Consider the following 17,065-nt stretch of genomic DNA (forward strand, 5'->3'; position numbering starts at 1 on the left):
CACTGCCCGGCACAGCAGCAGGCGTCATGTTGAAAGGCAGGCGCTCAACCGACTGAGCTATCCTGCAGAACCAACCCTACCATGTCAGCCTACTTTGAGAGGAAACAGCATTCGGTTACGGTGGAGGTCTTTTAAAAAAAAAATATTTTAAAGGGGGCATTTCCTTGTTTGCACCCCAAGTGTAACTGTTTGGGATTGTCATTTAGAACCGTGGGACCCTCTGTCAGTGAACCCCCACTACCACAAAGAAGTTTGCCATGGGAGGGGCACAGTGTGAAAGTTAACCCTAACCCTAAAGTCTTTTGTTCCCCATGTCGGGGTCTGTTCGGATGCAGATTCACAGCGCTTTACATGCGAAGAGAGCCCTGAACGGAGCTGAAAGAGATGCCCAGCCTGGGCCCTGCCCCACCAGGGTCTGGAAGTTCCAGCTGCAGTGACAAGGCCCGTCCATCGAAACCCCAAACTGTCCCATTCTCATGTTAATGCCGGGCGCCTCGGGGGAGGAGGGCTAGTGGCTGGGGTACCTGACGAGGTGCAAGTCCACACGTGCTGCTCCTCCACCCCAAAAGGCGACCCTTGACCCCCGTCCCCTCAGGCTGAACAGGAAGGTGTCCACCTCACTTCCGCCGCCCACAACGCAAGCCTAAATATCTAGCAATATTTAAGTTTGCGACCGAAGTTAAGCATGTTAATCAGGCCACAGATAGTGTATTTCACAGGATGTGTGTTGATTTTTGTACCACGACTATCTGCCTGTGGTTTGATACGACGTCACTGTGCAAAAACTAAATGCTGCTCACCTCTCTGGCGCGGGCCGCGCTTTACCTTTGCTGTATAGCGCTGCTGCGCATTGCAACCGTGCAAACGTGTAGGTGCGCGCTAGGAGGAGGTGCAGGAAACCTGCGTGGTCACAGCGGGATCCAAATGCGAGCCAGAACAGCCCCACCCCCCAATATTCAGATAATCCCCAAGGACAGAAGCATGAGCCCACCACAAAGCCCAAAGGTGTTAGCGGGAAGATTCGGAATTTCCAAAGGCAGTGACGTGGCTATGAGAAGTAAGGTTTATTAACTACAACTTCCGGGTGAATGCAGTCAGAGAAGGAAACGAGCTGTCTGATAATGTGAAATTAACAAATAAAGTGGAGCAGGTGAGCTAATGCCAAGGAAATGAGCCAAGAGCGACAGAACAGGCCAGTCTTGGCTGGTAGTCCGAACCTGCCATGATATCCAAGTACACAAAGGACTGTACGTGCTCCGCGTCATGTCACCGGCCAAGGGTTGTGTTTAAAGTGCCCCCCCCCACACTTTCTCAAAACATCTAGAGATTTGTGAATCATTGTTTCCCCATCTAGCCCGGTGTCTGCTCAAAGAGGTGGTGGCGTGCGTTGGCCTCTGTTGCCAGTGTGCTGCACTGGCTTTGGGCACTCTCCCTCACAGCAAGCCAGCTCCAGCTGTGCCCTAGTTCCACGAGTCTGTCCGGATACCAGGCTGAGTCCATCAAGGAAGATCAAGAGAGGATGAAGACGAGAGTGACACTGGCACCGATCGGCCCAAATGGTTTGGACCTCAGTGAGACTCGCAGGGGCAAGTGCAACCTCTGCATGGATTCAGCTGCAGACAAAGTGTCTTCGCAAACAAAGACTGGCTGAGAAGAGGACGAGATACCCTGGTGTTCCTATGGAGCTGAAGCCCACTGGAGGCAGAGATCTACTAGAGGGAGGCAGAGATCCACTGGAGGTCCTACCCAGCTGAGCAGAGTCCTGGTGGAAGGTGCTTGGGTTCCACCGGAGGTCCTACCCAGCTGAAGCCCCATGGGAGGTACAGATCTACCAAGCAAATCACCATGGTCCTTCCTAGCTAAAGTCTGAGCTTCGTCGCAGTCTAACACTCACTGGAAGGGGCCATAGACAGACTTGAGGCTCTACCGGGCTGCAGCACGAACACCATGGGAGGCAATGGAGCCTCTGGAAGATGGGAGAGACCCTCTGGAGGTCCTACCCTGCAGGAGCCAACCTAGCAAGAGCATCTCACTTGAAGGAGGTCGAGATTCAGATAAGTCCCACCTAGCTGAAGTCCTAGGCCCACTAGAGGAAGATAATTACTGGAGGTCCTATGCAGCCAGAGACAGAGCTCCACTGCAAAGGGGTAAAGTTCTGGGGGGGGGGGGGAGGGAGGTGAAGCCTGGTCCAATAGTCCTTTTGAGGTAGGCTTTGGAGCATCACTCAAATGCCAGATTCTCAAACCTCCAACCAGCCTGGGGAACAAGGCTTGGAACTGATGCACCAGAGCAGGCAACCAACCCCACAAAAATGACCCAGAATACTTGTACTGGGATGGTTGCCAGTGGCTGGCAACCATCTCACAGACATGTGTCATATTCCAGTAATGTGAAGTGTTATATTGCTGTGTGACAAAACATGAAAATTAAAAAACATTAGAACAAAAATCATAAATTATAATATTGTTGGGAGGATAACTTGACCTAAACCAAACTACATGCTCCCTTTAACCTAAGGCTAAACACTGAGCACTGATTTTTCACTACACATCCTTAAGCATAATGCCTTAATCTGGATGGGGAGCCTGATATTCATTACTTGTCTTGAAGCCAAGGTTTTATCCATGATAAAGAGGCCGCCCACCAGTAGGCATCCTGGAAGAACCTAAGACAAGCAGTCACTTTCCCCCAGGCATGCCCAAAGCCAAGACTGTAACCAGGATAAGAGGCTGCCAATCAGTAGGCATCCTCAAAAACAGGACCATAAAGGAAGGTTGTCTTTCATCAGGGAACCTCAAACTCAAGGTGGTAACCAGGATAACTAAGCTCCTCACACAGGGACAGTAGGCCACCCTTCACCAGACACCTTCAAACCAAAGGCTACAACAAGAACAAATGTCTGCTTTTCTCCAGAACATCTCAAAATCAAAATAGTAACCAAGATGTTAGGCTACATTTCACTACACTTCCTCAAACATGGTGCCTTAATATGGACAAGGAATTCAACATTAAACGCTTGTCTCAAACCAAAGGCAGCACCCAGGATAGGTAGGATAAGAGCTCTTCACTAGGCAAAGCCAAATCCAAGGCAATAACCAGGACTAAGGCCACTCATCAGCAGACATCCTCAAAACCAAGATTCTAACCAGGTCAAACATTCACCTTTGATCTAGTATACTGGAATTCAATCCTGTAACCAGGACACCAAATCACCCTCCACCAAACCCTCAAAATTAAGGTTGTGATAAGGAGAAGAGTGTGTCCAGTGGTAACCAAGACAAGAGGCTGCAGGTTACCACATTACCTCAAATTTAAACTTTTAGCATTTACCTACACCCATACACCTAAAGCTTTTACTGGAGCGAGACGTTGCAAAGCAGTGGGTCTGTAAGAGGATGAGACCCATCCAGCACCATGTCTTCAAACCCAAGATCTTACCCAGGGCAGGAGGCAAAGCCTACATGGTATCATTTAACACACAGTCGCAAGTTCATTGCACAAAATTCAACATGCTTTTGAATTCACATTACACCTCATGGCCAAAGTATTTAATCTGGACTAGAGTCCCATTAATCACCATTCCCATCAGGGAAAAACTGAAGGCCAGGCTATTTTAAAAATCAGACAGACACCATGACATGTCTCAGTAAACTCCCATGCCCAGAGTATTCCCAAGGACTTTGTCCAGCCAAACCTTGGCAGAAGCTTGCATTGAGAAGCAGCCATCGATGAACACATCCGCCCCAGCACTAGAGGAATTTCATGCATATTATTTAAAGAAACTCTACTTCCAGTCCAGATAATCAGTCTTGAGCAGGCCATGTACACCATAGAGATCCCCTTCTACTGCCAGGGTCAAGTCCAGCAGAGCAGAGACCGTACCCCAATTTATCCAATTAGGGTCATCGTCCCTTGACGAGACGACAGGGCCATGCTGACGAGACGGGCTCCTAGGGAGGAGGCGGGCATGCTGCACTAAGCCCGATGCAGTAAACAGTGCGGACGTGCAGAGCTGCACGCGCGGAGACAGTCCGGGGCACAGCAGATGCCAGTGCATCAAGGCGGAGGGCGGGTGCTTTGTCTTGTAGATGGCAAATCTTTCCTCTTGGGTTACTTGGAGAACCGTGGATCTGATGGCATTTTACTTCACAGGTGCATCTTCTAAGGAAGACAGAATCAGTCTGTCCACTTTCTGGGCTGGTTTGATTGCCGCACTACCCAACAGAATTGTGTTGACGGACAGCCACGGTGACTCATGCTCACCCGCTTACTGCGCCACAGTCCATCATGGAACATCCCACCGTGACCTTATCATAAGTCTGGCTTCTCCCTCTGTAAGAGGCAGGCATCCATTGACTAACGAAGCTGCCTTCTCAAACACCTCCCTTGACCCCACCTGCGGTGTCAGCAAGGAAGGCCACTGAGTGGTCTGGTACGTTCTGCTGAAATGCGACCAGTTGACTTCTCTGTAGAATCAGGACCACTATGTAATTTCTCCATCACAGACTACGGCTGTGCTAGCCTGACATCTACCCTAGGTTGCAATCATGGCCAGTAAAAGTGTCTGCCAAATATATATCCTGCAAGAGCTGGAAAGCTGGACCACTTGGGACACCGTAGGACTGAAAACTTTCGCCTCAATGACAACCACGGTGCTGTCAGCCCTGAGCAGCCCGGACCACCACTGCCACCTCAGAGAAAGCTGCTTGCACCTACCACACTGGCTCCCAAAAGGCCCTTCTAGCCCCTGATCGTGTCTTTATGACAGACCTTAGCATTGCAGCCGGTTTTTCAACGTGTACCCGTTCCGCCATGTTGCCACTTTCCCACGCAGCCGGTAGGGACTGAGGGCCCAGATCGAAGCTCCACCGTGTTACACGCCCATGACTTCCTTCCCACTGCTGTGCCTGCCTACGTGCTCTCCATAGAAGCAGCATGGCCACTCCCCTGCCCCCCAGCTAAGATCTACACCTGCCTTATCTCTCCAGATCTGACCCCGTGGAGCCCCGAGCGGCCTCTTCTCAACTCTTCCTGTCCGAACATGAACAAACGTGTGGAGGCGGGAGAACCGGGCCACAAGACGTCTACGGACAGGAGGCAGGTTGATAGGACGCATAGTCTGATTCAAAGGTCCGGAAGCGCGGCACGGTGCCCTCAAAGAGCTGCCATCCCGGGTCCTAAGCATGACCCCCTCCTTGATCCCTGGCTAAGGGTCTGTAAGCCCAGGGAGAACGCGAGAGGACATGCATGGTCCTGTTGCCAGGTGAGGCCACGCTACGGTCCTCTAAAGACTGGTACAGCCAGGGGTGCCATTACCACGTCAAGACAGCGGGCCCGGGGAAGAGTCAGTCACGTGGCACTTAGGCCTACAGAGCGAGGGATACCTGATGGAGCACCACCTGGCCTTAGTCCAGGCCTCGACAAAGATCAAACCCTGAAGAAAAAAAAAAGAAAAACGTTTCCAGTGAGTTGTGTTCAAGTTCAACACACGAATCAATTCACCCGCAGGTGCCACCGAAACCAGGGATATCTGCAGCGGGTGGCACCGCCCTGACTGTCAGGAGACCAGATTTCTGAGCAGCGCAGACACGCCCGGGGTTGAACACGCTAAGAGCCGGCACGTGAACATAACACACTGTGGCACAGGAGTAGGGCAGAGGGGTGGAGCAGCGGCGCCCCTGTGGGCGGGGGGCCTCCGCCTTGCTAGAAGGCACCGCCTGGTGGAACTGGAAGGGAGGGGAAAAAACAAGCGGGAAGAATGCATGTCCTCTTACTGCTTGAGCCGAGTTTTCACTAGTCACCCTAAAATGACACAAAATAAACAGTATCAATAAAAATAACCGCAAAGACCTCCAAACTGGATATACAACAAGAAAAGCCTCGATTGTCGTGTTAGCTTGAGATAAAATGTATACATTGTAGCTTTTGACTGGAGAATCAAAGGTAGAAGTTTCAAACCCTTTTGACTTCTTCTCCTAAAAAGGTCATTCAAAGCTTCAATCTCTTAGGTGTGAAGACGGGACATGTGTGATCACGAAAGATCATTTCTCTAGACCAGAGGTGTTCAAACTTGGGGGGTGGGGGGGAGGGGCTAGGAGGCCCTCAAGTGATCCCAGGGGTGCGCCAGACTCTGGCTAAAAGAAGCATTATACAGGTAACAGGCCTTTGTTTTAAGCAGAAGCATGTTTTTGCATTTTTAAAAAAGGTAACCATACTTAAATGCAATGTGTAAATAGGTCTCGACATATTTAAACATTGCCATATTTATACAATAAGTGTGAAACATTCTGAAGGGGGGTCCCAATGACTTATTTTTCAACTGGGGGACGCGGCATTACAAAGTTGGAGACCACTGCTCCAGACTATCTTGGTATATCTTTTCTGGGCCCAAACATCTTCATCCAGTCCAGGCCAGGCCAGGACCTCCGGTGAACCAGGATCCCACTTAGATACCTGGGAGTGCTCACTACTCAATGTGGGTACAAATGACAAGCGATCTGTGAACTCATCTGTAAATGAGACATCGCTGGTGCATGAGCAAAAAGCTACAGTGATCGTTAAGGAGCAGAAAGCCAGAAATGAGCAGGGCTTAGTAAATGCAATTGTGCTTAGATGCAAAATAATTAGTGAATGAACACAAGTGGATGGAGCCATTACAGTGAAGTACATGTGTAGAATTCTCGGGGCAGCTGTACCATGAACAGAGCTGCAAGAAGTGAAATACTGTGATGGCATGAAGTAGACCCATGAAGAGAATGTAGAAGTTTTCAAACCACACGGTATAAATACAGAGGAGGAACTTAGCATAAACCAGTGGTGAAGATAAAGCTGTAGAACAGTGATACTCAAACTGTGGCCCTCCTTACCTAGACATGCACCCCCTTCCTACGCCCAACTGAACGACCGCACTGAACATTCAGAAAGATGTTCAATAAAAAGGCAAGCTTTTATTAACAAGCCAACTGAAGTAAGAGAATAGAAGTAAATAAGGTACCCTGCACCATTTCAGGTTAGGAGCATGTTCACTTTTTAAGACAATATTGCAAAAACTGTGTTTAAATATGACAGTCTCTTGAAAATCCGAAAGCGTATTTCACTAACATACAGAAGCACATCAGATTATCAGTGCACTGAGAAGTATTTTTTAAAAGTGATAGTTTTCAAAATTTGATGTAGAAGCATTCATGTTTCTTCCACCCTGACGACAATGCCTATAGTGAACGAAGAGGCAAGTCGGATGTCATGTGGACCCCTCTGGGTCGCCCGAGTTGTTATTTTACATAGACAACATTATAGTATATTAAATCAAACACAAGGAAAGCCAGGATTGATCATAAGTTTCCAGGCCTCACTCTGTGAAATGTTATTGCATTCCAATTCAAGAAACAAGTTACTTCCATTTTGCACTGGACGACTGGTAGTAAGTAGAACACTTAACCAAAGATGTGGTAACGGGCAAGCGATTCAGATACAGCAGAACACAGAACTGTCCAATCTATTGCTCTTCTGAAGTCAAAGGGCGTTTTTTTTGTTTGTTAGTTTTTTTCACAGAGCAGGATGGAACTAAACCCTTCAATTAACTCCATGGCTCACTGACCACAGCTTGCAGATGCTTTGCTTCCCCAACGCTCACCTTATCTCCCTGCCCCCACTCTCACCCTGCTGGCAACAATCCGGCCCTCAGGCACACCACAGACCAGATTCTGTGCCCCTGGTGGAATGTATGCAAGTACCCATGCAGTAGAACAAATTAGCATGAAATGGGTGTCTGGCAGAATGTAGGCTTGTGAGTGGGATTGTGGCTAACATGCAAATCTGCACACAAAGAGGGGTAAATAAGTAAAATGACCTCCCAGAAGTAGCAGCGAGTTTAAAAGCAGTTTTACAACAGAGTAAGCGCACAGAGTGATAACCCTATAGTGTCTGACAGTGTTGCATGGATGGGGCTGCCAGATAGAATTTGCAGCCACCATCTGTGTACACACACACACACAAGTCCACACAGGGTTTATTATCACAAGTTGATTCAAAACAACTGAGGACCACCTATGTTGCTACAGTCACAGAATCAGTGCAGGGTACCCTGCTAACTCTTCCTGCATGTTAAATCACACCGGGGAAAGTTTATTTTTTCATGATTCTCAGGGTCGGCCTAGGACTAGGTGGACGTTTTAGGGGGTTCACTAAAAGTAAAACATCACACACTGCAACCCATGTGATCTTGGGCAATCCCAATCATCCTTGGCGCATAGTGAGGAGAAACAGGGAACTGGCTCCTATAAAACAATGTGTACCTGAAATAAAGTATTCAATTGATAACTTTGCTTGGGCATCAGTACAGACTGTGGTTGCAGTAGGGGTGCTAGTGTGTCACGGGATCTAGTGCAAGGAAGGAAATGGAGCCCTGGCTGCGGTTTCATTTATAAAAACACAGCAACAGGCAGGTTTCAGTGGGCCCCGGTGCCACTGCACCTCCTGTACCAGTGGCAGGTACGCCCGTCTGCTTTAAGTACTTTAAACAAAAATGCAAGTGTCACAGTCAATTCTTGAAACGTGACGTTGACAGTCAAAGACTAACATCTCTCAGAGATGTCCAACAATCACAACAGCCTTCTTTTATCCCGTTAGGGACTCATGCACTTGCTTACCTGGGGTGCTCGTGCATGACCTATATCAATATTGCAGGGAACAAGTGAAATATATGAAAGCAAATCCAGACGACAAATTATCAAACATCCTTTTACATTTTATTTGTTTTTCTCCAGCTCACTTCGTGGCGGCGTAACAGTAAAAATAAATCGCCATGACACCGACAGGGCCCCCAATACCTTCTAAAATGTAAAGTGGACTAAAATCACCACTAAACTGTTCAATTATGAAAATAATTCCACGTGAACCAAATGCATTCTATATCGAAATCTGGTTTTAATATACTTACAGACAAAATTCTCACGCTCACCCTTATCCAAGTTAAAAAACATTCACTAGCCACGTGCTTAAATGCAACAATGCATGCACGGTGTACATTTTGTGAAACCCTAGGACAATGGGCCAGCACACAGCATTCACACCAGCTAATCTCCCCGACCGCGTCGTTAGCAGACTGAGATAAGCACATATTTTGACTTTGTGAGAAGCCCTGGCCACAGGACCCCCCCTGAGCGAGGGCGCGAGGAGCAGCTCTGGCTGCATGACAGAACTGTGCCCGGAGCCAAAGGATACGTGCAGCGCGTCAGCGCAGCCCCACGGCGAAATATGTAAACAAGGGGGCGGGGCCACCATTAAAAGGCTGCACACCTGTTATTCCAACACAAAGCCACCGCCTAACAGGCTTTCAGCAATGTGGAAATGGTGCTGGGGTACCGGAACGCACGGTGTATACTCTGTTGTTTTTGGAGAGGCGATTTGCGTTCCCTTTTTCTCCTCCGTTTATCAAAACACCTGTAAAATCGGCCTTAGGTTTTACTGTAAATAACTTTCCTACATGCTGGGACCACGGAGTCGCAAGTATCATGAAACAGGCGTAGCAGCGGTGTTCAGGTTTGCAGCGATATAAACAAACACGTCGTTGTTGCTACTCCGGGTCCCTGGCCTTCGTGGTGGGATGAGACAGCTGTCTCGACCCCGTTTAACATGGGCAGATCCATCAACCCCCCCCCCCCAAAACACAAACACGCACACACATTTAAGACCATCTGGGCCAGGGCCTCACCTCCCACGATGCAGACCATCACCACCGAAAGCGTAATCAGGGACAGAGCTATGACCTCCCCCAGTGCAACATGGGCAGACTCGCTGCGCAAGGTGGACCATACCCTTACTACCCACAATGTAAGCGGGAACACTCTCAAATGTGTACGGGTGGGCAGACCCTCACATGGTCCCATAGGGTAACCAGGGTCTGAACTCTGACCTCCCACATTGTATCTATCCAGTGACAGACCTGCCCCCTACCACACAGTTAACTAAGAAAGACTCCCCACAACTCTTGCACCTCCACTGGTGTAACCAGCAACACATCCTCGTGTTACAAAGCAGGTCTTCGCATTACAAAGCGCAATCAGGGGTCAGAGCTGTGACAGGCAGGACATTTTTAATAATAATACACCATCTAAACTTAAAGGAAGGACGGGGTCCTACCATTCCAAGCAATTATAAATGTTTTATCTAGCGCTGTTTAGTCTTGCAGCATTATGGAGCTATAGCAGGCAATATTCTCGCGGAAAGTGCGTGGGGGTTATTATGCCAGGCTCGGAAGGATGAACGGCCCGTGACGCCCCTACCAGGCTTGAAATTGCAACCGTCACATTACAAGAATAAATCAGCCAGTAGCACTCAACCCTACGAGTTAACTCTCCATTTAAAGTGCTACGGCGTCATTCTGCACGAACCCCTTAGGTCCCCGGTACTGTGCGCTCCTTACCTTCCTCCAGAGCGCTGTGCAGCTGCAGGTTGCCGTTGCAATCTTCGTCCATGCCCCCCTGCGTGCTCCAGCACTCCATGGCGCCCCTTACACTCCGGCCCACCCCTTGTCCAGATCGGAGTCAATGGGGGACGTGCACGTCCAACAGGACGGCAGCGAAGGCGGTGCCACGGGGGCAAGCGGCAGGTGCCCCGATGGGCACCAACATATCCCACCGGCTGGTACAAGGTGGCATAAGGAGAGAAAGTCACCAGGGAGTCCGACCACCATACGACCAATGTTACCGCTACCGCCCCGCGATAATCACTACCGACCACTGGCACAACTTTTGCACGTACCAGTCACTCTAACGTTCGCAACAAGACTTCCCCCCGCCACACTAGCAGGACAGCGGCGGTACCACTATCCCCACCACAAAAATACACCCCACTGAACTCAGCAGCTCGCTCAGTGCAGCCTCCAGGACACCCGGGGACCGACTCTCTGTCTGTCCCAGCTACAGCCTCGGCTCTGTTTATGTGCACCTGGGTGGGCAGGTCCAACTCCAGGAACGGGGTGGAGACAACAGCACGTGTATGGCTAGTGAGAACATAGAAACAGGATTGGGGAGGCCAGGAGGGAAGCGAGAACTGAGAAATTATGAAACATAAATGTCCCGGGCAGAATGGAGGCGCTTCCAGGGGGAGACTCGCGCGGCTGTGATTTGCCATGCCCCCTTCCCCACCCTCGTCGCCAATAATGGTACATTCCTGCCAGTTCTGTGGCATATCCTCTACAGACAGGCATATTTCTGCAACTATATTGCAAATTTAGTATTCATTTTGTTTATTTCTATAGCAAACGGAATGCCGGCCCCCCCATAGTTTTTTTTACTTTAGATCAAAACTTCAGGCGGTACATTTAAAGGAGCACACAAATAAGGTCGGGAGCATTCTAAATCGAAAGAGCATCGCTTGTACAGTAATAGATTTCTTAATGTAATAAAATAATGCATTCTGGGAGTTGTAGTCTTGACTTGTTTCAAATTAACCGATTAGGTAACACATCTGAAGAAGAGTCCATGACTTGACCACTACCATGACAGACAGAGCCACCTAAGACATCAGCTAGATACATAAATACATACAAAAAAGTATAGAAGACGTGTGTTTATACCTGATTCCTGCTATTTACAGCCAAGTGTTCCAAGCAGTGGGCTTTTTGTTACAAATCAGTGTATTTAGCTGCATCTGTTGAATTGGTTCAACGGAAGCAAACACTCCAACCACCAGAATGCACACAGACGGACTGCCTATAGAGCAATAAGGCAGTGACAGAAGATCTGACAGGTCAGTTTGTGGGCCAGTTTTTTGTCTGTTTGTGGGTCTGTTTTATGGTCTGGTGAGACAGTGTTTCTGTTGATTTCCCTGACATTACTGCAAACATTTGCTGTAGAAAGGTCAAATGCATGCAGTCTGCTATACCTTGCAAAGCACCCATTTAGCATCTTTTTATACAACTTTAAAACTTCACAGATTTGCAAACATGGGCAACTTTTATAGCCATCTGATCCGCTAATAGGGGCTACTTTTATTTTGATGCCAGAGCCTATTTTCTGTCCTAGGCCGACCCTGAGAATCATGAAACCAACCAATAGGAGGCCGGGTTGGCCAAGAGGAGGAGGCTCCTTGGAAAGAAGCAGTGGGCAAACCACTGAAGGCTCAAGGTTGTCTCGAGCCTGGTGTTTGGCTCTGGCTTGGCCCAAGGTCCTGTGGGAACCTCGACCAAAAAGCGAGCTGTGCAGAGAAGCTGTAGCTTCTGTCACGCGTCCCTTGTGCACCATCGTATAATTCTCTGAGCTCCCATTAGGTGTAGCAGAAAGGCGAATGGCCAGTCTTGCTGGCTGTTTGCATTTCTACAGTAGAAATGCAAAAAAGTGCATGGCACTGGCCAGCCCCTCCAATCCGGCACCCAGAGTAGTTTACAAAATGATATGAAGGTGCGAAAAGGGAGACAGAAAGAAAGGAATTGGAGCAGGGAGCCTGATAACTAGGTATGTAAGAGAGAGAGAGAAAATGACAGCAACAAGACAGAAGAAACAGAGGGAAGGGGGATGCAGAGGTGGAAAAAGGCAGAGGATAAAAGAGAAGTAGCGGGACGTAAGAAACATAACCAAAAGAAAGTGAAAAAGGGTAGAACTAAAAGAGATAAAAGGAGTGAAGGATGGAGAAAGGGAGGGAGCAAAGAGAGAGAAAGATGAGCCATAAAAACAGAAACCAAGGGGAGAAAGGAAAAAGGGGAGAAACCAAGAGAGAGAGAAATAATGAGAGACAGAAAGAGGGAGAAAGAAAAAGTTGTGCCAGATAGCGAGATGGAGGGACAATAAGGTAAAGTGAGTGTGCAGTCACCTGACAATTTTTTGATGTCTCTGCTTCTGCCTGACTCTTGGTTGCCACAGCTCAGCTTCTGCCTGACTCTTGGTTGCCATGGCTCCGCTTCTGCCTGGCTCTTGGTTGCCACGGCTCAGCTTCTGCCTGGCTCTTGGTTGTCATGGCTCTGCTTTTGCATGGCTCTTGGATGCCATGGATCGGCTTCTGCCTGACTCTTTGTTGCTATGGCTCCGCTTCTGTCTGGCTCTTGGTTGCCACAACTAAGCTTCTGCCTGACTCTTGTTTGCCATGGGTCAGCTTCTGCCTGACTCTTGGTTGCCGTCTATCAGCTTCTGCCTGACTCGTGGTTGCCATGGCTCTACTTCTGCCTGACTCGTGGTTGCCATGGCTCCGCTTCTGCCTGGCTCTTGGTTGTAATGGCTCAGTTTCTGCCTGGCTCTTTGTTGCCATGGCTCAGCTTCTGCCAGACTCTTGGTTGCCATGGCTCAACTTCTGGCTGACTATTGGTTGCCATGTATCAGCTTCTGCCTGAATCTTGGTTGCCATGGCTCTACTTCTGCCTGACTCTTGGTTGCCATGGCTCCGCTTCTGCCTGGTTCTTGGTTGCCATGGATCAGCTTCTGCCTGCCTCACTGTTGCCACAGCTCAGCTTCTGACTGGTTCTTGGTTACCATGGTTAAGCTTCTGCTTGACTCTTGTTTGCCTTGACCCCGCTTCTCCGTTGTTCTTGGTTGCCATGGATCAGCTTCTGCCTGCCTCATTGTTGCAATGGCTCCGCTTCCTGTCTGGCTCTTGGTTGCCACGGTTAAGCTTCTGCCTGACTCTTGGTTGCCACGGTTAAGCTTCTGTCTGGCTCTTGGTTGCCACAGCTCTGATTCTGCCTGACTTTGGTTGCCATGGCTCTGCCTCTGCCTGGCTCTTGGTTGCCATGGCTCAGCTTCTGCCTGACAGTTGGTTGCCATGGCTCCACTTCTGCCTGGCTTTTGGATGCCATGGATCAGCTTTTGCCTGGCTCTTGGTTGCCACGGCTAAGCTTCTGCCTGACAGTTGGTTGCCAAGGCTCTGCTTCTGCGTGGCTCTTGGATGCCATGGATCAGCTTCTGCCTGACTCTTTGCTGCCATGGTTCCACTTCTGCCTGGCTCTTGGTTGCCACCACTAAGCTTCTGCCTGACTCTTGTTTTCCATGGATCAGCTTCTGCCTGACTCTTGGTTGCCATGCCTCTGCTTCTGCCTGGCTTTTGGTTGCTATGGCTCAGCTTCTAACTGACATTTGGTTGTCATGGCTCCGCTTCTGCCTGGTTCTTGATTGCCATGGATCAGCTTCTGCCTGACTCTTTATAGACATGGCTTTTTTCCTGCCTACTTCTTGGTTGGCATGGCTTCGCTTCTGTCTGACTTTTAATTGCCATGCCTTAGCTGTTACCAGATCCTTGAATGACATGGATTCACTCTTGCCTGAATCTTCACTGATATGGCTTAATTCCTAAATGACTCTTGATGTATATTTATTCTCTTCCTCCTGCCTCTTTATTGAGCTGGCTTCACTCCAACCTGACTCTTCCTTGACATGTTTTCACTCATGTATGTCTCTCCTGTCTGTCTCTTGATAGGCATGGCTCAGCTGATGTCCGGACTATTGGTGTGGCTTCACTCTTGACAGCCACTTCATTGATATGGCTTCACTTCTATATGACTCTTGTTATATATTTAATCTCTTCCACCTGCCTCTTCATTGACCTGGCTTCACTGTTGCCTCACATGTCCATGACATGTTTTTACTTGTGAATGGCTCTCCTGTCTGTCTCTTGATTGGCATGGCTCAGTTGATGCCGGACTATTGAATGCCGTGGATTATTGAGTGACATAGCTTGGCTGGGCCTGGTTCTACAGCAGTCTGACGTTTGATTGACATGTCTCAGATGATGCCGTACCCATCAGCAACATGTTTGGGTGCTAACCAGCTCTTCCTTGACATGGATTAACCTTACCTATTACTTAACAGACATAGATCATCCTCCATCCAGTACTCTTGAGTGACCATGTCCAGCTCTTATTTCTTTTTTAAAAGCCCTGAAACTTGTTTGAAATTCTCCATATACCAGAGTTGGTTTCATGTCCTCTCTGTACACTTTCAACATATATAATTTGGCCCCAAAAGTTGCAAACTCCTCTTTAATTTCCATGAACCGCTGTCTTCATCATTAAGTTTTAGGCTCACATGTGGCGTTTCACATCATCACTTGGGACAGTGAAAAGAGGGGTCAAACTACCATCATATTTTCCCTTTCACACCATAGGACGTCTTCATTTTAAGCTTTGCCTTGATTGCTACCTCCTCAACCCCAGCTTTCATTTTAGTGTGTCTAGGATTTGTTTGCTATGAATGCTTCAAGGTTCTCTCCTTCTGCACCCTCAGAGACACCCAGTAGTTGAGCGGTGATCCACTACCCTACAGCTTTGGCAGTGGGGTAGTTCATGCTAAACCATTTCTTATTTAGCAGAGTCAAATTAATCTCAACGCTCCACTGCATTGACTTAAACTAGACTTACATAGCCAGATTACACATGGGTAGGGGTGTATTCCCTACACCACTGACAAGCCTCATTCTGAGTTCTTGAAACCGGGCGCAAATGATGTTTGCAGACGATTTAACAGTCTGAGTCAGGCGATAAATTAGCCCTGTCCCATGGATTTTATGAAAAGCTTCCTTCAATATTCTCCCCACGGGAATGTGCAAAAAAAAAATGTTTTAGGCAAAAGGGGGGAAACTTGGGTTTTACCTTCTGGTAAAGGCAAAACCACATCCTACCGCTTATTCCGACATGTAGAACTTGTAAAGGGCAGGGAGAGGGGTAAAACTGCACCAGGAAAAACTGCAAGGTGTGCAAGTGGTTTTGCTTATACCTAGTCAATTGAACATCCCGGTATTCCAATTAGAATGGGAGCCCTGGCAGTAAATTATGTCTACCACTCTGCATCCTTTTTTCAATGTCTAACCTTACTCGTTCTCCCTCTTTGTTGTGCCCTTTCCGGGACTCACCAAGTGCAGATGGATTAAGCTACAAGCCTATTGGTTCAAGCAGGTCAGACTATGCCACCTTTCTGAACTCAACCTAGGTCTTTAGTCATTGCCATGCTTTGATGTCCTTTCTTCCATCAATGGTTAATTTCCCCAGTCCATGAACTGCAGTTTCCTGGTTTGGTCATCATGGTGGAGCACTGTCTCTAAACGTGCAATGGACTCTTGGAATCTTTAGTGAGGCGACCTGCCTGACTACCAAACAGGCTATTTGTGATGGGTTCTATGTGAAAACAGACACTTTAAAATAATGCTTTTTTTGCAATGTTGTTAACTCCTTAGTATAGGCCATCAAAATGTCAACCATGCCTGAATATCTAATGTAGACCTATTGCTAATTCTTAAACTGCCTCACTAACTTCAAACACATATTACCTCTTTGTCCCCTTCCCTGTTCCTCTCATTACAAAATGAGGCATTCATGCCTCCACAGAAACTTTCCTGAGCCCAAATTCCTGTAAAAACTTTACTCAACACAAACCCCACCTCTCCCTCCTGGTACATATAGCTTTGGCTTACTTGGAAACAGCCTGTAATATACCAAGCTTCGTAATCATTTTAATTAAGTACATGAGGCGGGAGGGACAGATGTAATGATCGGAACAGGGAAGTCTGGACTCAAAGTAATGACATTACTGGTAAGTAATCTATGTATTAGGACTCGTTAAATTACTATTTTAAATCCAGTCCAACCGTATTTGCTGGGTAATGAGATAATGGGATAGGCGCAGATCGACATTTTTCTATGAAGATATTTTAATGAGGGTGAGATGCTGGTAGTTTATGTTTTGGAGGATATGTTTTTTGTAAAAGAAATCATTGTGGTCTCTGTTTTCACAAGGTACCTCATGATGGACAGGTTTTGGGTGCACTTGGGGTTGGTGCACCTGAGGTAGGATGCACTTCGATATGGGTACTCTTGAGGTTTAGTGTACTTTTCATTGGGTGCACATGGTGCAGGGAGTACCTTGGGTTGAAGGCACTCAATTCATGAATTCACTTGAGATGGATTCCCTTGGGGTAGGAGCCCTAGGAGCTAAGAGTACTTGCGGCAAGTGTGCTTGGGGCTAGATGAGTCTGAGGCTGGGTGCACTGTGGGTATCTACTTTTGTGGCTGGGTGCACTTGGGGTTTGGTGCACTCAAGTTTGTATGCGCTTTTGCTTGGGTGCAGGTGGAGTTCAGAACACTTGT

The 17,065-nt window shown here is 48.1% G+C and overlaps 1 protein-coding gene across 4 annotated transcripts in view; it reads right to left on the bottom strand.

Annotated features, from left to right (window-relative positions):
* HAP1 (huntingtin associated protein 1) overlaps window positions 1–17,065 on the bottom strand; it is a 137,656-nt gene that overhangs the window by 29,736 nt on the left and 90,855 nt on the right. Inside the window, exon 1 of one of the 4 annotated variants that reach the window (XM_069237653.1) lies at window positions 10,424–11,023. The exons of the other annotated variants lie outside the window; for them this stretch is intronic. Within the exon in view, the coding sequence (XP_069093754.1) occupies window positions 10,424–10,502 (79 nt within the window). The 5' untranslated portion in view covers window positions 10,503–11,023. Of the gene's footprint in view, window positions 1–10,423; window positions 11,024–17,065 lie in introns of those variants that run through there. 4 annotated transcript variants of the gene reach the window in all.

The sequence above is a fragment of the Pleurodeles waltl genome, chromosome 6 (assembly GCF_031143425.1).
Source record: "Pleurodeles waltl isolate 20211129_DDA chromosome 6, aPleWal1.hap1.20221129, whole genome shotgun sequence".
Classification (NCBI taxonomy): domain Eukaryota; kingdom Metazoa; phylum Chordata; class Amphibia; order Caudata; family Salamandridae; genus Pleurodeles; species Pleurodeles waltl.